Source organism: Poecilia mexicana, unplaced genomic scaffold (genome assembly GCF_051168715.1).
Source record: "Poecilia mexicana isolate PSO_F unplaced genomic scaffold, ASM5116871v1 scaffold_10, whole genome shotgun sequence".
Lineage (NCBI taxonomy): Eukaryota > Metazoa > Chordata > Actinopteri > Cyprinodontiformes > Poeciliidae > Poecilia > Poecilia mexicana.
Window position 1 is genome coordinate 10,509,443 of NW_028263379.1, and position 23,709 is coordinate 10,533,151.

Sequence of the window (23,709 nt, forward strand, 5' to 3'; positions counted from 1 at the left end):
ATCTGCTAGAGTGAGCATCTAATTAGTTTTAACTGTGTATACTGAGCGTGACCTCGGCAATCATTCATGCAAGTGGAGCACAGAGTCTGAAAAAGCTGTACGTGCCTGCTCCTGTTTGTTCCCAGGTCAGGAGACAAGCGTTGGGCTGGGACAAGAGGCAAAGGATGAGAAGGAAGTAAGGAGGCCAGGAAGGAAGGAAGGAAGGGTGTCATAGTTGTGATAAAAACAGGAAGTTTGTAGAGTCTGTGCCATTAGATTCTGATGTGATAAACTTTAGATTAAATAATGAATGGATATCGTTAAATGCTTTATACCTGCTGTTTCCTGAACTGTGTGCCGTTTCTTTTCTGTTACATTTCCTGATGCTTAGACAAGATATGAGGCTAAATTTGGTCCCAGGGTCTATTTCTGCAGAAGAGAGCTCCTGGAGCACCTTCCTGTCCTCACAGGAAGCAGACAACACGACTCCAAAGTTTTGGAAAAAAAATCACTTTTAGGAATATTTTACTGTGCTGTACTTTTTAGTTTTAGTTTAATCTTAGTGAGAAGTATCGCTGCGCTTAATTAACTAAAATTTCTGTATTGTCTACCCACTGAATGAAGAACAAACATGTTTTAAGCAAATGTTCACCAGATGAAGTTTTATATTGAAAGAAAAAAAACAACTATTTTGCCTGATTTTGTTATTTTGTGACTATATTATCTATTGTTTCATGATGGCCCTTAAAATACCAACATTTCCACATAACTACATATTTTGGTCACTCTGATTATGTAATTTTTAAATTTTAAATGATGAATATTTTGATCACACTGCAAAAACATTTTATCATGTTTTGTTGGTCTAAATGTTTCACTACACAAAGAAATAAAAGTTTATTTTAAGTCAATAATTCCTTAATGCTGATGAAAAAGTACTAGATCCATTTGCAGATTATTTCATTTATGACATGAGAATAATGTCTTACTGTAAGTGAAATAAACTAGAACTTTTTCATAAATTTGAAGGAAATATTGACCCAAAACAAGGTTATGTTTCTTGCAACAAAGTTACTTGTAAGCTAGTTTTGTCTTCAAGTCCACTAAGATGTTTGCAGTAGAAACTAGACAAAAAAGATTATGTAAAATTTTGTTTTTGCAATGCATGAGTCACCTTTTTCCCCAAATACTTTTATACTCTTTTGTAAGTTCTTGGACGGCTTCTTTTTACTTTCACTTGTGTAAAAATATGTTGACCACACTTAGGGTGTGGGAACCAGTTTTGTTCGTGACAGAGACCCTCCACTGATGATAAATAAAGACTCCCTGCTGTTAAATTAACAACAGTCCTGTTTTCTCAGATGATGCACCGCGTGATTTTTCAGAGTTTCACATGAGCACTTACAATTATTTAACCTCACAAGCAGAAGGAGGCGTGTGTGAATGTTTCTTACCGCCGTCAGGCGTACAACAGCGTCAGGTGAGGTGGTCCTGCACGGCACGACAAAGGTGGTTTCATGTTGGTAAATGCTCAGAAACAGAGGTCTATTAGAGGAGTAGGGCTCAACAAACAGCTGTTCAGGGTCTACAAAAGGAAAAAAGCCACCAAAATTAGCATCAAATATGAAAATATGTAGCAGAAGAAGCCGTTAAAAAACAGGCTGAGATTCTGGGAGCAAGATTCCTGCAGAGCTCTCTTATAAAAAAAACAAACAAAAAAACCCACAATGTTTTCTCTTCAGACTAAACCTTCCAGATGTTTCAGTCCTTTATATTTATTATAAAATATTAAAAACACAAATTTAATTTAAAATTATGGAAGATAATTATAAAGAATCCAGATTCACAGATAGACAGATAGATAAATAAACATAAAGAATAGAAAACAAATAAAGATGGAACAAAATAGAGAAAGAAGGGAAGAATGAAAGAAAGAAAAGAAGGAGAAAAAGAAAGACAAAGAAGGAATCGTAGAACTAAGCAGAAAAAGAAACAAAGTAGGAATAGAAAGAAAGACTGAAAGAAAGGAAGAAAGAGATAAAGAAACAGAGAGAGAGAAAGAAAGATACAAGGAAAGAGAGAAACAGACATAATGAAACAAACAATAATCTTGCTTTATTAGAAAGCCACTTTAAATGTTATATTTTTTTTGTTTTAAATGTTTGCATTAATTTATGCGTCATAACATCAAAATTAAAAATATATACACAGGCAGAATTACAACATCTGTCATAATCAATATATTGATCACATTATTGTTCAAAGTGTTAGGAAGAATTGATCCTCCTCTAACTTTATGCATTTCAGGTTTCCCATCCCGCCTTTAGAAATAAAGTCTGTGCAGTCATAATTCACTCAGAGTCAGTTGGGATTGTCTCCAACTTCCCATGACGCTCCAAGGATTGGCACGTATTTTTATTATTGCCCGAGCCTCCCAGCTGGACGGCCTGCGCTGAAAAAGGACAAAGTCCAGGAATTCAACGCAGAGATGAACCGATTAGTTAATTCTGCCCAGATAAGGCTGCAGAGCCCAGGAGGAGCTCTTAGCTTAGCGCCTGCTGGGCAGCCAGGCATCAAACTACAACGGTGGGAACTCAAACAGTCTGCGATCGGTGTGAGGTCAAGCATTATTGGCGTGATGAAGGGACTTTTATCTGAGAAGTAAGCGTGTATCATAATCTAATAAACAACTGAGGGGCTTTGAAAATAGTTTGCCAGACTAAACACGGGCAGAGTGGAAACCACATTCCCAGAGCAACAGGAAAGGAAATGAAGAGTATCCAGCTTCGTTCGAATGCGAACCATTTCTTGGACTCAAATCTAAGACCTTTGTATTTATATAAACTTCTTTAATTTGGAGTTTCAGCTCAGGCTCCGTTTGAAGAGTACAGGAACTGTAACCGGTGCGATGCAATGCTTTAGGGAAGACTTTGGAAAACAGTAGCAGGAGCAGGAAATCAGTCAATGACCAGAGTTTCCTGTGCAATCAGGCTCACCCTTTAACCTCCAGGAGAAACCACAGCACAAACTGCTCCCCTTCTCTCTGTTTCTCTAAGGAAACCAGAGGAAAACCAATGAAGGAGGCTGCAGACTACCAGAAAAATGGAGGATAAACACAACTCTATATAGCTGCAAGTCCTTCTTGCTTCTGGTATTCATTAATATTTAAGCTATTCTGCACCAAAGATTATCAACAAAGCTAAAATTTGGGGTCTGAATATGTTGAAAAAGGTAAAGAAAATAACTGCTTTGTTTCACAAGGACTGATAAATATTTGCTTTTGAGAAGAAAAGACATTTTGATGCCTAATATTTTGGGATCCTTTTGTTTGTAGTTTTGTCTTATTTCAATTGTACTAAGATATTTGCACTTGAAATTAGATTAAACATACTTGGTGGGATTTGGTGTTTTTGCACTGTTTATCTCTATATTTAGAACAGAGGTGTCCAAACTTTTTTTTGTCAAATTCATTGAGTCTAAACTAGTTAAAAAAGAAAAAAAATTAAAATAAAGCAAAAACTTAAAAAGGAATTTGCATGTTAGCTGCATTAATCAACATCAAGTTTTAAAAAATGTTTTGGCTCAATTAAGCAAAATTTATTCTTGGTAAAAGAACAGGATTTGGGTAATTTTCTTTCAAAATGTTTCACTGCAAAAACACAAAATCTTACAGAGTATTTTTGATCCAGTTTTTATATATTATATTAATATTTTAGTACAGCTGAAATAAAACAAAACAAAATTTTGAGCAAGATGTAGGAACTCATTCTAAGCCAATAATTACTTAAATTATAACCCTATAAATGTAATTTCATTTATATCATGGGGAAATATCTTGTATGTGAAACGATCTGCCAGTACTTTTCTAAATCTTTTTTCATGTTTTCTTCTTGAATCTGGGACCATTTTTCATAAAACACAGGTTTGCAGGTTTGACTGACACTCTGAAGTTTTGCAGCTCATTTGGGATAACCTTTGACCTCATGGTTATCTATCAGGTTGACGTCTAACCCTCTCTGGCTTGTCTGAGTGTTTTGCTGGTCTGTTATTTCTTGGCAGGTCTTCTGAAGAACAATGTCTTCCCCTTTTCTACAAATCTAGATTTAATAATGTTGTTGGATATATTTATGGATGAATAAAAAATAATCTACTTTTTGCACTGCAGAAACACAAAATATTACCAAACAAAACTAACTTATAAGTAACTTTTCAGCAACATATAGGCGATTGTTTTAAGTCAATAATTCCTTGATATTGATGAAAAATATTTATTCCACTGGCAGATTATTCCACTTATAAAAAGGGGAAAATGTCTTATTATAAATGAAACAATCTTCCAATGGAACAAGTACTTTTTCATCGGTATTAAGGATCTTTTTACTTAAAACAGGCTCCCATGTTATGCTGAAAAGTTATTTGTAGGTTAGTTTTGTTTTATTTCAAGTGTAATAAGATGTTTGCACTAGAAACTAGACCAACATACTTGGTGAGAGTTTGTGTTTTTGCAGTGTGGTCACTTTTTCTTAAATTTGCACAGAAAAAATTAACATGCAAAAAAATCAACTCTTGACATTTTTGGGGGGAAAAATCTAAACTGCTTTGTTTGATAAGGACTGATTCATATTTACTTTAATAAAAAAAAATGCAAAAAACATTTGATGCATATTATAAAAAGGTGTGTAAAATAGATTTTTTTTATTTTCATATCATTTTATTCCTTCATCAAAAACATAGCTGGAGTGTTGCTCTGATTGATTAATTCAGGTGTGTAGCAGCACCAGTCCTTAAATCAGGTTTTAAAACATTGGAGGCATGCATCGGGTCAACATTTTGTCAGGATAGTTTCCTCTGTCTCACCTTTCACATAGATGTAAACTGAGGTGGAATGCTCTGAGCCAGATTTGGAGTATTTGCAGGTGTATGTCCCCGTGTCGTTGGCCGTTAGGTGTGTGACTGTGAGTCTGCTGCAGTGCGAATGATGCCTGGAGTCACACTTTTCCACCTTAACACCCTCCCCCAACTGGATCAATCGTTTTGCAAGAATCCATTGTAAGATGCCATGACCTCTGAAAAAAAGAAAGAGAAAGAGAGAGAGGCGCAGATGATGATATTTACCAACTCTGTGCATATTTCAGAACTATTTTTAGTTTAAGTGTCACAGCTGGCAAACGGCCTTGCAATCTTTTCGGTTCAGGACAACAGCGGCTGCTTCCCCCCCTTTGGGGATTTTCTGCCCTGATGTTCATCCTGAGTTTATTTGGAGTTAATCTCGAGTCACCCGATACCTTGAACTTTCACATGGGAACATGTTTCTCTTGAAAGACGTGCTCGGCTAACACATTCTTTCCACGCAGAACCCATTTTAAAACTCTCATTAAAGCGATCCCAGAGGAACATCAAACATGTCTAGTATGCCGTTGCCTTTGCCTGCAGAAATTTTGGGTCAACCAACCTTTAGTTCTCATCCAGTGACAGAAAACAACGCAGGCCTATATGCCTACGAGAGGCTCGCCATACATCGCCTTGTAGGGAAGCACTATATTAGATAGCCACTAGTTTCTGTGCATTCTTTGCAAGCCTGCGAAATGATGCAATGCCCCAAATACTTCATAAATATGGATGTAGCACACTTGGGTCCCACCAGCTCTAAAGGAAATAGCAAGAGGCTGATAAATTTGGACCACCACCACTGGTTCCTGTCAAACGCTCTCCCCGTTTCGTTGTGGCTGTTTATTTTTCCTCTGGTCTGCAGCCTCATATAAGACATAAAAGCAAGAAAATTACATTACAACCAAAAGTTTACATTATGTGGATTAAGTCCACAAAAATACCAACAGATGCATAAAAATTCATAAAGTTTCATAATAAATAGTCATATTTTGAATATTTCTTCTATGAAATATTTACTATGTCAAGCTGTTTAAGACCACACACTGCAAAAACACAAAATCTTACCAAGTACTTTTGGCCAAGTTTAGTGCAAATATCTTAATACACTTCAAATATGACAAAACTAACTCATAAGTAACTTTTCAACAAGACATATGAGCTTGTTTTAAGTCAATAAATGTTTAAAATACATTTTTTTTAAATACTAGGCTTTTAACATATTTCCTCATGTTATAAGTGAAACAATCTCCCAGTGGAAAAAGTACTTTTTGATCAGTATTGAGGAGTTATTGATTTTTAAAAAAGCTCATATGTTGCTGAAAAGTTACTTTTAAGTTAGTTTCTTCTTATTTCAAGTGTACTAAGATATTTTCACTAGAAACTGGACCAATAATACTTGGTAAAATTTTGTGTTTTTGCAGCATCAATCTGGTTAATTGTAATTTATGAAATGAAATGAAATGAAATGAAATGAAATGAAATGAAATGAAATTTTATTTGAACATGATACAAATATAAAAATAAAATAGTGCACAGTAACAAGAAGTGCATAAGAAAGAAGAGAAAATACAGATTTTTTTGTTTCAGTTAACATATCATGCTCAAAATGGGGTAGGAAGAAGTGAGAACTTATAAACTCCTACCCCCTAAACACTTGAAACTTTAGAGTCCTACTGTCATTAAAAAAATCAAAATCAAAGTGGCAGTCAGAAGTAACAGTTACTAATATTTACCTATACATTTTCCCATTTTATGCTGGTTTGTCTTTCTAAACCCTTACACCAAGTTATCTGCAATACACACCTTATTGCTTTCTGTCACCCATATGTGTATCTATTGAAAATTACCTCTTTGTACTTTCTTTTGAATTGTGTTAAACTATTGCTTTGTTTTAAATCTTCATGTAACTTGTTCCATAACTTTACACCTTTAATTGAAATACAGAAGCTTTTTCTTGTTGTTCTGAAATTGCGGATCTTGAAGTTTGAGTGACCCCTTAAGTTATACCCCCCTTCTCTTTCAGAAAACGTGCTCTGTATGTGCTCAGGTAACAACTTTTTAGATACTTTGAACATAAACTGAGCCATTTTAAATTCTACAAGCTCGTCAAATTTGAGAATTCTGGATTTTATGAAGAGTGGGTTTGTATGCTCATAATAACCGACATTATGGATGATTCTAATGGCTCGTTTCTGTAGGACGGTTACCGGATGTAAAGAGCTCTTGTAATTAACTCCCCACACTTCACAGCAATATGATAGATATGGTAAAATCAGAGAGTTATATAGAATATGAAGTGATTTAGCATTCAATACATGTCTAGCTCTAGCCAATATGGATATACTTCTACTGAGTTTACTCTGTAAATGTTTAATATGAGGTTTCCAACTGATTTTGTCATCTATTATTAGACCGAGGAACTTATTAGCGAAAACCCTTTGTAGAGTTACGTCCTCTATTTGAACTTGGATTTCAGTATTTTTATAACAGTTCCCAAAGACCATGATTTTCGTCTTGTCCAAATTTAGGGATAATTTGTTATGGTCAAACCATATCTTTAACTTACTAATCTCTGAAGTGACTGTTGAGAGAAGATGCTCTAAATTGTCGCCAGAGGCTAGAATATTTGTGTCATCAGCGAATAAGATAAATTTTAATACATTGGACACTTTACTGATATCATTTATATAAAGATTAAATAAAATTGGTCCCAATACTGATCCTTGTGGTACTCCACAGACAGTCTCCTGCCAATCAGATTCCACATCTCCCAATTTCACAAATTGTTTCCGGCTCTTTAAATAACTCCTCATCCAGTCAGAAACTACTCCCCTAATTCCATAGCGTTCTAATTTTTTAAGTAAGATTTCATGATTTATTGTATCAAAAGCTTTCTTTAGATCTATAAATATCCCTACTGCCAGTTTCTTACTATCTGTTGCGTTGGTTATTTCTTCTATTAAGTCAGTTACAGCCAGCGATGTTGACCGGTTTGCTCTGAATCCATATTGACTGCTAATAAGTAGCGAATGTTTTTCTATGAATTGTTCCAGTCTTTTCTTAAAGAGTTTTTCCAGGATTTTAGAAAATTGTGGGAGAAGAGAGACAGGCCTGTAGTTAGTGAAGAGGTGTTTGTTGCCAGTTTTATACATTGGTTTGACCTTAGCTATTTTCATTTTGTTGGGAAATGATCCTGTTTGAAATGATAAATTGCAAATATAAGTTAGTGGTTTAGAGATTCCTTTAATTACTATTTTAATAGTTTTCATGTCCAGATCATCACAGTCAGTGGAAGTCTTATTTTTACAGTTATTCACAATGTTTATGATTTCTTCTTCTAGTACAGGGTTGAGATATAAGGAGCTGGGATTATTCTCAATTAGATATTGCTGAGTTGCAGTTTTTGTAGTCGGTAATTTATCTTAAAAATATGGATAAGAACTCATGCCGCTTTGGGGAAGTGTAAACTTCACCATCACTGGTGTGTTGCGCTGCATACCTGCAAGTGAGGTTCAACGAGTTTCCCTTATGAAGAACCAGTGGATTATCAGAGGGGCGGATTTTAGGATCCTTGTCCACTTGTCCTGCAAAGACACATAAACACAAACAGCTCAGCATTTACAGTCCCTCAGTAATGGCGAGTGTCAGTCACCATGTGAATGCGAAACACCGGTGGAAATTCCCATGATTCACCACATTGCTATGCTTGTGGGTTTCTTTCTTTTGTGCCGTTCTGCCCCTGCCTCTGCAAAGTGACGGCCCGCTGCGCCTGCTTCCAGCACAGGAGGGCAGGTTGCTGAATCGGACGGAGGTCCGGGATGAGCAGATGCTCGGACAGAGTCAAAGAGCTGCTGCATGTGTCAACCACATTCTTTTTTTTATTCAGACCTTGTGTTCTGAATGTTTGATTCTCTCTTCCCCGGCTTCTATCGCTGTTTGTCCTGTAGGTGGAATATGTTTCAAATCACTTCCACAAAAGCTAAAAATCAAGAAATTCATGCTCTATTTCAGAAACACATTGATACTGCTCCGTCTGTTATTTTATACTGATCATGTAATATTAAAAATATGAATTGAAAAAAATGTATATTTTTCCAATTCATAAATTTGGAAAAAATTATATATTTTTAAAATAAATTTTGCTACATTTTTAATACATTTTCCAATTTAAAAATGGGGGAAATATAATTTTAATTTTTTTTAATTTTATAAATTTGGAAAAATGTATAATTTTTTAAATAAATGTTGATACATTTTAAATATATTTTTATAATTTTTTCCAATGTAAAAACGGGGGGAAAAAATTATAATTTTTTTAATAAAAATTTTAAATTTTAAATTTGATAAAATTTAAAATTTATATATATATATATATATATATATATATATATATATATATATATATATATATATATATATATATATAAAATTATTTTAAAATTTGTATATACAAATTTTAAAATAATTTTTTCCACATTTCTAAATAGAAAAAATGTATTTAAAATTATGTACCTAAGATTTTTTTTATAAATTTAAAATGTTCTAAATTTTAAAATATATATAAATTTAAAAGTTTATACATTTTGGAAAAAAATATACATTTTGAAAATTTTATAAATCCAAAAATTTTTATAAATGTTTCAAATTTTGCCAATTTTTGTAAAGATGTGTCTGTTGGTTTATAATCAATAATATATATAAAGACATTGTTTTACATTGGGATAATATTATTCTTTGTTTTCACAATTATTCAAGAAAAGAAGAAAAAAATGTTTTTTTTTATTAATTTGATTGTATTTTTAGCAAAGTTTTATATTCACAAATGTAAATTCAAAGAAGAATTCCTTGTTTTGTGAGTCTGAACCTATTTAACTAATGTCAGCGTATTATCTAACTTCAACTTATGTCTGATGCTGTAATAACTCTCGGCTGTTGTTGCTACTGCTACATGGTATTCTTTTCTTTGTGTACTTGTTGCGCCTCGTTCTTTAGTGATAATAATAATAAAATCTCTCTTTGCAGAGTCTGTTGAGAGGTCTCTCTAACAGAGGAAGCGCTGTGCGATTCCCCTTGATGTTCAGGAGCGACCACAGTCCCAGATGTGGTTTCCTTCTTTTCAGAAAATCCCTGAACAGACTGACATGGCAGCCCAGAAACACGAACTTTATCAACTCTATCCTTCAAATGTGACCGTCTTTGGGGAGGGCTAAACAATGAAGTCGCATAAACCCGAGCTGATGGACATGCATGTGTAAGCACATGTGCACCTGGAAACCCTGACAAGCACAAAGCGTTTAGGAATACACACACTCTGCACCCTGGCCAAGTATTTTCCTATTATTTGGAACAGCTGTTGTGCTAAGAATGAGCCAGCGTTGGCAGTGGTACTTAATATCCACTTCCTAACCAAATATTACAACATCATTGTTTTATTGTTTAAGGCTGAGCAGACTGGGAGGGCTTTTCTCTCACACGCTGTCATGTTGTTTCACCACTTAATTTTAACTACATCAGAGATTTTCTGCTCTTGGTATCTCGCTACCGACCCATTGAACCATTTCCCATTTTGTGACCCCAAACAGGTTATTGGGATTTTACTTGATAGAAACTATGAAGTTTTGTGGAGGAAATATTATGCTTGGTTTTTTCTGTTTCTTTCCTGAGAGAGTTAAGTGCAATATGGATAAGTATTCAGCCTCTCTGAGTCAATGCTTTGGAGAAATACTTTTATTGCAGTTACACAGTAGAGAAAGTACTCCTCTGATTGCAGCATGATACTGCCGTTACCGTGTTTCTTATTACAAAAAGTGTTTTATGTTTTACTTTGGTCCGATCTGATCAGAGCTGCAGTAAAACTGATTCATTAGGACTTAAATTCAACAACGGCTTCCCTCTTTTCTCATTTGCATAATGACCAGATTCATGGAGTACAGACCCAGAACTAGTTACGTTTACTTGAGTGACTTAAAAAAAAAAAAGATTATTCACTTTCAGGAGTATTTCTGCTACGCTGTACTTTTTACTTTTACTGAGTGATTTTATTTTGAAGTATTTTTACTTTTATTTGACTCAAATTTCTGGATTCTCTTCACAATAATTGAAAAACAAAATTGTTTTAACCAAAAATTCACCAGATTCAGACACACACCTGCAGCTTTTGTTAAAGTTTCATAACTTTTATTTTGACAGAAACTGATTTGGAAAAATTTCTTTTGCCTGAATTTATTTTTTTGTTACTTATATTAATTATTGTCATTTATGTCCTTAAAATGCCAAAATTTCCACTTCATTTAATATTTTGTTCTGTTTGATTATGTAATTTTAAATTTTAAATGATTAATTTGATCAGTTACTCAGTATTTGAGTAGACTTTTTATCAAATACAGTTTTACTCGTACTTGAGTAATTTCTTGGACGGCTACTTTTTACTTTTGCTTGATTAAAACTATATTTTAGTATCTCTAGTCTTACTTGAATATAATTTTTGGGTACTCTGTCTATGACTAATTGTTATCTTAATTCCCTTCCAGAGCTTTAATCTCTCTTGAAAAATAAATTTTTCATTTGAGATGTTCAAATGTTGGGATGAGTTGTTTTCTGCTTTAACCTTTCCCACATATTTTTCCTGACCTTTCTGCTGTATTTCTTCATCTTTGCGATGCTGTTTGTTTTCTAAAGAAAAGCATCTGGATTTATACTGAGATTAAATTAAACACAGATTAATTCTGTTTGCAATTATGTGATTACTGAAGGAAAATGCTGGACTGGATTTCATGCAAGTGAAGCAGAGAAAGTGAAAAATAATTTGTTTTTGTCTTGGCTTGTTGCATTAAATACCAATGAAATACAGCTTGGGTCAAACTGAAGGCCCGGGGACCAAATCTGGCCCAGCGAAGCTTTTTATGTGGTCTTCTAGACTCCAGACATCCAATTATATCAATAAGTCCATAGAGCTTTTTGCAAATCTGCAAAATTTCAACAAAATTCCTACAAAATTCATGTGAAATTCACGCAAACTCAATTGATTCTCACATTTTTTCTGATTTTACAACAAATTTTCTTCAAAAATTGTCGAAAACATTGAACTTAAGTCTATCGTAAAAATTCCTGCAAATATTTCTAAATTAGCACCAGAAACTCTGTGATTTCGATAGAAAAAACACAAAAATAATCACAAAATCCTGAAGGGACAAAAAATGTTCAATATTATTTACTTTTAAGAAACATTTACTGCACATTTTATAATAAAGCAGCTATTATTGAATATTTCAACAGTTTAATGGGTTTTATCGATACATTCTGGCCCTGTAAGAACTTTTAGATCTTGATATGGACCAAAATGAAAATAAGTTTGACACTGCTGAACTTAAATAAATAAGACTGAGTTATATATTGAAAATCAAAACCCGCCAGTAGAAAAATGATGTGAAAATTGTACCTTAGTTTACATTAAACTGATCAGCAGCTAATGCTACATTTCCATTGTTACAGTGAAAACACCCAGTTGTACCTATAATAAATTCAGTATGTGTCAGTTATGAAGCTGGTCCTGAGGATGCAGAGTTGGATGACTTGTAATCTTCTTTTTTCAACAGTAATGAAATACAGATGGATGAAACAACAGGGGTTACAGGCATGAAAATAAAGACAAGAGAGCAAAAAAAAAAAAAAAAAGAAATCTCATCGTTGTCTTTCCCACAATTCCCACCTGCCGCTGTCCAGCTCTGACCCTGCAAAGCATCCAGACACTCCTAACCCCCTGTACCAGCTGTGTGATGCATTCCTGCTGGATATTTTCTGAAGATTCCCACAATTTGTGCTTATTTTGATGGTTCAAAGGGCCCTGGAGCTGGTTCCTATTAGCATCTATTAAAGGGAAAGAACAGGCTTGGATCAAACAGCGTTAAGGAGGAAAAGGATGGGTGAAGAATACACCTGCTGAATAATATTAGATGTGTAAAAATGTGTGGTAATTGCAGTGGAAACCAAATAAACACAATATAAAGCGACTTATAACCTCTGTCTGCGATTAAGCCAGAGAAAATGTTTCCTCTTTTAGGTCAGATGTGATTGCTTAAATGATTTTTGTTAAAAAGATTTGAGGAATTTTCCTTCAACTTTCTTGAAATTCAGAAATTTACTTATGTGCTCTTTAGTCAAGTTTCTGGATAAACATGCTAGGTTATAAAAAGATGAATATATTGTGTCGTAAATAACATTTTCCTTTTGTTAGAAAATACAGTTGGTAATACTTTTATCCTGAATACAAATACAACCATGCATCACTTTGCGAAAACGAAAGCGTAACAATTCAAATGTTTTCTTTTTACATAAAACATTTAACAAATTTCATGTAGAAATTGAAAGATAATGATTTAAAAGTCACGGAAAACAAAAGAAAATGTGTTTGTAAAGGCAAAGTGTTACATAAACAGAAGTCCTGAGACAGGAAACACCTCTGGCAGCGAGTCGTCCATTTTGAACTGTGCGTGAAAGTCGCTTGCAGCAACTGTTGCATAATAAAAACCAGTATTACTGTAAGAGGTGACTTGAGAGTCACTGAATCAAACAGGAAACCCGAGACTCTGCCCTTCAAGTGCGGGAAATAATATGCGGAATTCCCTTTTCTTCTGCAGAAATTACATCACATCTTCCTGGTTTCCTGGTAAATTATGACAAAGTTGGCAGAGAGAAAGGGAAACTTGACTAGCATTTTAGCAATGCTAGTTAACGATATGGTTCCCTTGTTCAACCTTCGTGACAACAAACAATATTGCGACAGGGATGTGCGATGTGCGATATGGCATAAAATTCATATCACAATAAACAGCTCTGGAAAAAATTAAGAGGCCACTTAAAATGATAAATTTCTCAGATTTTTTCTTTTATTAGGTATGTGTCTGAGTAAAGTGAACATTATTCTTTTATTCTATGAACTACTGACAACATGTCTCTGAAATTCAAAGCAAAAATTGAATATTTATTTGCAGAAAATTAAAAATGGTTAAAATAATGAAAAAAGATGCAGTGCTTTCAGAGCTCAAATTATGCAAACAAAACAAGTTTATATTCATTTAGAAACAAGAGTACTAATGGTTTAAGTCAGGAAGAGTTCAGAAATCAATATTTGATGGAATAACAACAAGGTTTTCAGTGGGATTGAGTGCAGGGGTCTCTTCATGTTTTCCATATATTGTGATATAATTTATATAAAACCTATATATCCCCACTGTCTGACTGTGACATCTGCCGCGCTCCATCTGAGCATCGCGCTAACACCATGGGAGGTTAAACCTGAGCTAGGTTCAGATAATTTATGTTTTTTGAATCTGCCTTTTTAACGAGCTCTTCCTTTGCGCTGTTAGCCATGCTGCTTCCCGCTTGCTCTGTTTTTTGTTGCCAACCGGTTACGTCATCAACAAGCTTTACCATGGTTAGCCGCGGTTACAGATCTCTATCGTAGGCCATATTTCTATTGTTTCTACAGTATATATCGCGCATTCCTAATTGAGAAGAAGCTAAATTGGATTTAAATGCTGCAAAAGTGGGTTTATATTTCCTAAAATCCCAGCACTCTCTCCTCCACAGCCACCTGCCATTATAAGAAATATTTGCCCTGCAGTTCTCTTCCACAGGCAGACTTCTTAACCTCTTCTCGTTTTCTGCCAACTGCAAGGTTATGACAACAGTTACTGCAACCATCTTTTTTATTAGTCATTTATTAGCCTATGGAGATTTGAGGGCAAAATGCCTCTGACTCCTCTTAAAAAAGCAAAAGAAGTGAACATCTGGACAAGATGGGTGGCCAATCTAAGTTATATAAAGCTGAGATGAGCCAAGAACCAGGAGTCTCCTGCATGGGAGTCCAGATAAGTAAACCTAAAGAATTCCTGCTCCATAACGTGTGATTAGGGCAGGTAGTTAGACAGAAGCCCCATGAAATTAAAATTCCCTGCAGGACTTAAGGAAAATATATCACTGCATGCATCCAGATGGACTCGTCTGGTACGGACCAGATGTCCTAATAGTCAAATAAGAACAGAGACATATAGAGTAATTTGTAAAGAAGGACGTCTTCATTTTTCTTCTTCTTGTTTGACAATCCATGTCTGAGTTTTTTTTGGCGATGTGTCTCAGTCTGAGCAGTGAGCCGCATCGCCACTGAGCAATGAGCCCCCGCTGAACTTGGCTGACCTCTCACCACTTTACAGTCTGCTCTACGTGTATGAGGGAAATGCAATAAATGAAAGCAATGCAATTCTTCACATTTATAAAAAATATGATTCTCAAAGCTTATTTATGAAATTAAAAGAGTTTTTCCTCTTGCAGGAAAAAGAGTTTCATCGCAGTTATGACAGCCTTAAGCAACTTAAAAGTTTGTTCCTTAGGCTCCATAATGGACAAAAAAAGTGCTTTTATGCCAACATGAGTCATTGAATTGAAAGTAGCCCTATGACTGTGTTAAATTCACAGTTATCTAACAGATTCTACTTTATTACAGTTAAAATATGTCTTTCAAAAGCATATCTTTATCTGTTACTGCAGGGAATGACGGTGTTCACCAGGGCTCTGCTTTAGGTTCAGTTTAGTTTGACTTACACACGCTTCATCTGAGCTTTATTTTCACAATATTAGCAGCAAATTTTATATTTGCATGAATTGTTACGCTGATGACACTTAATTGTACCTTAGTTTACATTAAACTGATCAGCAGCTAATGCTACATTTCCATTGTTACAGTGAAAACACCCAGTTGTACCTATAATAAATTCAGTATGTGTCAGTTATGAAGCTGGTCCTGAGGATGCAGAGTTGGATGACTTGTAATCTTCTTTTTTCAAACCCAGATCTCTAAATGAAAATACAAATTTAAATGCAAACATCAAATATTTTTATTTTACCTGTGTTACCATGAGCTGCATTTGTTTTGGGAATCACAAAACGTTCTCATTTTTATGGAAGAAAACTTATAAAAACATTTTTAATTGGAATGAACATACTTAAATTTAATCAATTTTATACTACGTTTATTTATTTTATGTTGTCAAGTAATGGTATTTATCTGGTTTAAATATATGTTAAACACAATTTCCAGTTTTTATGACCTGTTTTTTTTTATTTATTGTTATTACATTTAATTTTTGTGTATTTCTTTGGATTTCATCCATGTTTTAAAACTTCTAAATAAGATTTCACTCCTACAACTTTAAGGTTTTTGTTGTACTATTTGAGTTTTGTCAAGTTTCTTTATTAAATGTCATTTTTAAATCTTTATTGCCTTTTATACATGTGGTTATTGCTTCTCTGCATAACTCAGAAAATGATAAAAAAGCATTCTGATCCTTTCATTTTAAGAGTAACTCGTCACACTTTTATGTCCTTCAGCAAACCTGCTACACACATCAGCAGATTGTCCCTTATAAAATGACTAATGACTCTACCAGTCGGCTGCTCCTCAAAGAAACAATGCCCCCTGCTTCCTTTCTGCCATTGTCTTGTGCATCAGGTTTGAGATATTTAAAAATCATCTCAAGAAGCTACGGGAAGACATTTTTTGTGCTCAGGTAGCGTGTCACATTTCCGTGACCTTTACTAGCCAGAACAATTCCAAGCTGCCTCTTGTCGCTGCATCCGTTTCCTGCATGCGTCTTTCCCACGCTTTGTGCGTGGACAGTGAAGGAAATCTACTTAAAAACACTGCTAACAAAAGCTTCATATGCTCAAAGTGTGTGTGAGTGGGAGGGAGGCGAAGGGTAAGAATGGGAACAGTGTTTCCTTTGTTTGGATGGGTTGTTTATTTGGAAGCCTTAGTGTGTATCGACCTGACACAAGGTGGAGGAACATCCATGTTTTCTGCCCCGTCTCGTTTGCAGGAGCTGCTCTCAAACAATGAAGCTGGTTTCACAAACAGAAAAAAAGAGAGAGGAAAACTTGCAATGTTGTCTTCCTCACTCAGAGATAACAATTCCTGGAATAAACTGTTTTTCTTCAAAAATAAAACAAAGAGCAAAGTCTTGAGAAAACCTAGGAAAAACAGATTTGTCCATGAAATCACTCTTGTGTTTCCAGAAAGAAGTCTCCCAATTTACCTGCCAGGTTCAATTGATTTTTACAACCCGTCTTTTTCAGGAACTTCAAAGGGACAATACTGCCTCTAGCGGAAGATGTCAGAACTTCAACATCCAAACAAAATGTCCTAAAATGTGGGTCCAAGCTGTTTTCTGCATCCATATTTTAAAAAATAACCCTTAAAAGTTGGACTTAATTTATAGGTTACAACCAGCAGTATAAAACGATTCATATTCAGCGCTTCCTTTAAGACTAGAGCCAAAAACAAACAGAATCATTCACAGAAATGAATCAAACTGCCCAATATTCACGCTACAATTTTTTTCTCCATAGTTGTATTCAATATCTTACCAGCTGTGAGTGATGAGGAGCAGAAGATGACGGCGAGCAGTTTGAAGCAGCTGGAAGAAATCATCCTTCCACCATCAAAAAAATAAACAAAACTTGCGTTTAAAATATTAAGTCCCTCTCGGAGAGTTTTTTAGATCCAGATATCCACCAAAAGCCCGCCCTTTGGAGCGCTGTCTGTCGTTTCAAACGCGTCTTTTAAATCTGCAAAGTCTCTTTCAGGTGAACAAGCGCAAAGCTGCGGCGGTTCTGACGTATCCCATGCCCATCCAGGTTTCGCGGGGGAGCTCTCCTGCGCAGCAGCTGGGAAGCCCGACTCCAGAGCCCGCGGTGAGGAGACGGATGGACCGCTGTGTCAGCAGGGCAGGTGCACCAAAAAGAGTGAGAGGAAAGCTTGCATATAATGATAAATAAAAGTTCAAACAGCTCCCTTTTAGAGCTTCTTTGTGCGCGTAATAAACCAAAAGAAGAATCAATCAGCGACCGGCTTTCATGCGCGCCTTGGATCACTTCTCCTCCGTTTCAGTCTCTGAGCTGCACTTATCCATGCGTGACATCACTTTTGTGGAGACAGAGGAAGGACGCAACGTCACAGTCTAAAAAAACTGGACTGAACAAATCGTAGAAAGTGCTTGTATACCATAAAAGATACGTTTTTCCCCACCAAGTGCATTTACGATGTTACCCTCACATAAAACCCAACCTTTAACTTAAACAAGTTTATCCAACTGAGATCTCTTATTTTTGACCAATACAGAAGCAACACTGTACAAAGATCACTAAGTGGCAGAGGAGAGGAGAGTACCCGATAATTTAACTCATATAAGAGTAGCGCTATTTCATATTTTTACAAAAATAAAAGTGAAAAGTAAAAAAGTATTTGATGAAAAGGCTTCAATTAGTGAATAATTAATCAAAAATATTAAATTATGTAAAATTTTATTTTTAAAAGCCATATGAACTAATAACAAAATTGCAAAAGTAAAAAACTCAGGCAACAGAAACATTTTCACACATCAATGTCATTCAATGTAAAATTGATTAATCTAACTCAACTGCAGCTGTGTGTCTATCTGATGATTTTTTTTTTATCAAAACAAGTTTTTTATTCACTCTGAAGTTACTCACAGTTGGTAGAGAATCTAGACTCAAGTAAGAATAGTGATGCTTCATAGTACATTTCTCCAGCAAAAGTAAGAAGTACAGCACAGTAAAAATACTCATAAAGTACATTTATTCCAAAAAGTTACTAAAGTAAATGTAACTGAGTAAATGTAATCACTACCCAACTCTGCAAAGCAATTTATCAATAATTAACATTAAAATTTCACTGATCAGGATTTGAAATTCATTCATGGATACAAAGTTTGCTTCTACAACTGAGACTAAAGATTTTCCAGGTGTTTGAAGCTCAAAAAGAACAATTTTTTAGTAAATCAAGTCGACCCAGGAGTAATTTAGCCTCAGCATAAAGAAGATTGTTCAGAAAAGGTGGTGGCAGCATCATGCATTGGGAGAACTTTAGTAAATATATATAAAAACAACCTTAAACATACTGCCAGAATTTCCATTTTAAGGTTCAGTTCAAAGCATCAAATGTTAGAATGGCCCAGTCAAAGTCCGGACCTGGATAGAATTGTGTAACTTTAGCATAATAATAAAAATTATGTTGAGTTTGAGGTTTTTTGAAAAGAAGAATGGATTGATTTTAGCTGTCTGTGCAAAGTTGATCGAAACACATCCCAAAAGACTTGTAGCTGTACATACATGAAAATCAGAGATGATTGAAAATAACTGCATGTCAGTTTTTGTAATTTTTTAATTTCAAGTAGTGTTTTTCTTTAAACACACAACTATACACAATGTTATGTTTTACTTGTATCTTTTCCTTTAACATCACAGTTGTGTGCTACTTAGAAACATCGAAATTTGAGCTTTTCAACATGAAGAAAAATGATAAAATTCAAGAGATATTAATATTTTTGCTGGGCTCTGTAAATACACTCCAATTTAATCCAAATTAGAACACAATTCAGAACAACAATCTGCAGAAGATTTAGTATTTACTTCAGTATTTCATTGTACCACAGCAGGACAACCTCAGTTTGAGTTGATTGTTTTACACATTCATGTTTTGCTGTATTGAAAATGTTTTAAAGGTTATAAAAAGAAAAAGAGAACCGTTATTAACTGAAAAAGTTTAATGCTTTTGGCTTCTGGTCCAGATGTTTTTGTTCATTTTAATTGAACTGGTTACTAATTGTCTTCTGCAACTAAGGTTAAATTTATCAGAAAACACGATTAATAACCGTTTAGGAGAATCTGGATAGGAGTAAAGTGAAATGGTTTGTTGTAAATAAATGCATTTCTAAAAACAGATTTTAATTGTGCAGCAGATCAAGACTGAACTTTGATCATTTACTAAGCTGACCTCTGACCTGTGTTAAACAATCAGCCCCCTGTGAGGCTGAGGTTAAAGGTACCATAATGATTTTGTCACAAAAGGAGAAAAAAACCCCCAAACAGCTCCTGTGATTTTGATTCAATCAATCGGTTCAAGCTTTTAGAGTAAACATGGGCTGGATTTATTTTTAACTTCAGCAACAGGATACGCTGCTTTTTATATCAAAGTAAATAATCTCCCTTTGTCCAACAGGACCCTGCAGTGTGTGGATATGCTGCAGACTGTTTTCTTTATCACCACAACAATCACTGCAGGTCAGAGTTGGCGACTCTTGAAATAAGAACATCCTTCCCTCGTATTTTCCGTCCACATCTGGACTCAGCTGCTTTTTGGGGGAGTGGATGGCGAAACACTGGACAAGTGCCTCTGCTCCTCTCTTCTATCACTTCACAAGGACAAAAATGTAAAATGTGACAAGAGAGCATGGGAAACCATTCTCTGAATCTCAGCTATGAATCTTATTTTCTTTCTTTTGGGAACATGCAGTTATACTGAAGTATTTAGATATCTGTACTTCAGTGTTTACAGCACAGATTAATTATCCTTTGACTCATAAAATCCTCTTGAGAAAATCTTGGTGATTAGGGAAGAGAGTATACAACGTTGACTAATCTCTGCATGTTTTATTTAAAGAAAAACATAAACTAGAGAAGCTACAGTCTGTAGTTGTGGTTATGCAAGAATTTAATTCCATTAAATTCACATTTTTTTGGTAAATTAACACATAGATGCAACTCTAACTGCAAACTTGACTTAAAATTTTACCAGACCATCAAATCTGTACTTAAACTAATTTCCTCCCTCATTTTAAGAACTGAGAAACATTCTGAAAATATCCACAAGCAGCATTTTCACCGAGTTTTAATCTTAATGTTTTTGCACAAATAGAAGGATTCAAATAGTTGTTGGTATGAAAATATGTGAGCAACAGCATCAGATCTTTGCCTTGTTCCTGCAACCATTAGTGATGCAGTTTCTTCAGCGTTGGGTTAAAATAAGTTGCTTCAATAGTAGTACGTCATTCTTTACTGCAATGAGTCACATAAAATAAGTGAAACTTACTCATGCAAAGCCTCCAAACCTGCCAGGAACGTCTGAATCAGGGCCGGTACAAACCTTTTTGGGGCCCTAAGCAGTTTTTTTTTTGGGAGGGAGGGAGGCCCATACCAACATGTCAACACCAGACGATTTATTATTGCTAAGCTACTTTATGTGTGTAACACACCTACTATCAGTAGCCCCATTAGTAATTAGCATGTTTTATACCAGTGCTATTATAACTATTGATTTTAGCCTTACAGGAGTAACAAAGTAAAAAAAAGAAGATTTTGAAATGCACAGAGGTATTTAAGTGTGCCATTTTATTTTAACTATTTGAAAGTAACATCAACTGATAAACACTAAATTTAATAACTTATATTTCCCCAACAGTGGCAGCAGCCATCAACAGGAAGAGATTAATCATTATTATTTTTAGAAAACAATACACAATTTGTTTTTCCATGCGTATAGCATTTAGTTTGCAATAATCAATCTTATTTAAAATATATGTATATTTGTCTATCATGCTACTTCGGTGCTCTTGAGGGGCCCCTGGTGGCCTGCGGCCCTCAGTGGCTGCTTAACTCGCACATGCCTTAGGTTGGGCCTGATCTGAATTGTTTTGTTTTCCCTTTTGTTTAAAGCATGTTTATGTTTAAGAAAATGAGTGAATAAAATAAAATATGTAGTGATTTTTTTCATTTTAGTCTTTAAAATACCAGACTTTGCAGGTAATTTAGCATTTTTTTCTGTCTGATGACATCACTGATAAACAGAGGTGGCTAATAACTACTTACATTTACTCAATTACATTTAATTAAGTAAAATAATATTTTTAGGAGTATCTTTACTCCGCTTTACTTGAGCAATATGTTTATAAAGTATCATTACTTTTACTTCAGTAAATTTCTGGATACTCTACCCACTTCAAGTCCACTGCAGGAAAAGAAATACATGAGATATACACACAGAATTTAAGTCAAAGTGAGACTTCTTGTTTATGCACAATCTTCTTTTATTTTAACGCATTGGAAGTACTTTACCTTGTTTGTATTATTAGCTATATTAGTTTCATAGGTTTGTTTGGTAATTTCTTTGGGAAAAAATATTTAGAAAAGTGTTTCTTCTGGCTGAATCTGTTATTTTGTAATCATATTCCATCCATCCATCCATCCATCCATCCATCCATCCATCCATCCATCCATCCATCCATCCATCCATCCATCCATCCATCCATCCATCCATTTTCTTTACACCCTTGTCCCTTAGTGGGGTTGGGAGGGGTGCTGGTGCCTCTCTCCAGCTAACGTTCCTGGGCGAGAGTCAGGGTACACACTGGACAGGTCGCCAGTCTGACACAGTTGTAATCATATTATTTAATTATTTTATTTTTTTCATTTATGTCTTTACATAACTTCACATTTTTCAGTCTATTTACAGTATTTTTAAATATTAAAATCAGTTACTTAAGTACTTAAGTAGCCTTGTATTGAAATACTTTTTTAACTCTTTACTTTTTAGTTTTACTTCTGAATTAGTGCAACTCTTCCTCGAGTATAATTTTTGGATACTCTATCCACCTTTAAATATTAATTCAGGAGTAGAGATCAAACAACCTTTTTATAAAATAAAAGCTACATTTCTTGGATGGCTACTTTTTACTTTTACTTGCATAAGAATATACTGATGTAGCGCTACTCTTAATTTTTATCCTCTCTGGTTTTGTTTTCTGACTATACAAAACAAAACTGTGAAAAAATGTATTCCGTAAGGAAACTGAATCAGTATACGAACACATTATACTGAATATTTATTAAAGATGGTTAAATGTAACTAAATTATCACGTAATGTAAATAAAAATTATTGGAGAAATTCTAGAATAGACTACATTTTAAAAGAGTACACACTGGAAAATAATATTTTCAAGTAAAAGTAGAATGAAAAATGAAAACAGTAGCCAGATTGTTTGAGCAGAAATAGAGCAACCACCGAAGGAGTTGAGCTTCATGCTGTTTCTGTGTTGTTTTATAATTAGGCGTCTTGTAAAAGAGAACGAAGGAGCAACAGATAAGTCTCCTTGTGAACAATTGGTGGAAGTTGCTTGCTGAGAGGGTGGATTTGAAGTGATTTATTTTAAATGGTTCTGTTCAAAGCTCACTGTAGGGGACTGACTGGTTCTACACACACAGCATGGATCCTTCCTTTTAGCCCACATGAACCTGTAGAAATGTTTTTCTCCAGTGGCCCAGTTAAAGCCCTGCAACCAGAACCTCAGCCTTCCAAACAGTTTTATGTCTGGCAGAAGGAGTAAAAATGTACAGCCTGCTTTATGAGAGGAACTACTTCTCAGATGATGATAGAGTTATAAATTAGTCATATGTCAATATGAGGGTCTTTGACCTCAGATTTGAACTCAGATTTAGTTTTCAAATCTGAGTTGAAAACTAAAGATTTGTCAAAGTTAGTCAAGCATTAAATCCAGAGTTGGATAGAATCCAGTTACTTTTACTCCAGTAACTTTTTTTTTAAAATGTACTTTTAGGAGTATTTTTACTACACTGTGCTTTCTACTTTTACTTGAGTAATTTTATTATGAAGTATTTCTACTCTTACTTGAGTAAAATGTCTGGATTTTCTTTCCACTGAATGAAGAACAAACATGTTTTAACCAAACATTCAGACACAGACACACACCTGCAGTTTTTGTTGAAGTTTCAGAAGTTTTATTTTGAAAGAAACTGATTTGGAAAAAATAAATAAATAAAAAAATTGCCTGATTTTCTTATTTTTTTGTTACTCATATAAATTATTGTCATTTTGGTCTTTAGCACACCAAAATTTCCTCTTGACTTTATATTTTGGTCCGTCTGATGGCGTAATTTCTAAATATTAAATGATTGATAATGTGATCACTTAC

The 23,709-nt window shown here is 34.6% G+C and overlaps 1 protein-coding gene across 2 annotated transcripts in view; it reads right to left on the reverse strand.

Moving 5' to 3' along the window:
- Positions 1–17,816, reverse strand: part of kdrl (kinase insert domain receptor like) — a 57,567-nt gene extending 39,751 nt beyond the window's left edge. For both annotated transcript variants that reach the window (XM_015001558.2, XM_015001550.2), the window contains exons 1-4: positions 17,290–17,816; positions 8,369–8,453; positions 4,837–5,045; positions 1,434–1,564 (exon numbers count right to left, since the gene is read on the reverse strand). In XM_015001558.2, the coding sequence (XP_014857044.2) occupies positions 1,434–1,564; positions 4,837–5,045; positions 8,369–8,453; positions 17,290–17,353 (489 nt within the window). In that variant the 5' untranslated portion in view covers positions 17,354–17,816. The remainder of the gene's footprint in view (positions 1–1,433; positions 1,565–4,836; positions 5,046–8,368; positions 8,454–17,289) is intronic.
- Positions 17,817–23,709: the final 5,893 nt, after the last annotated feature.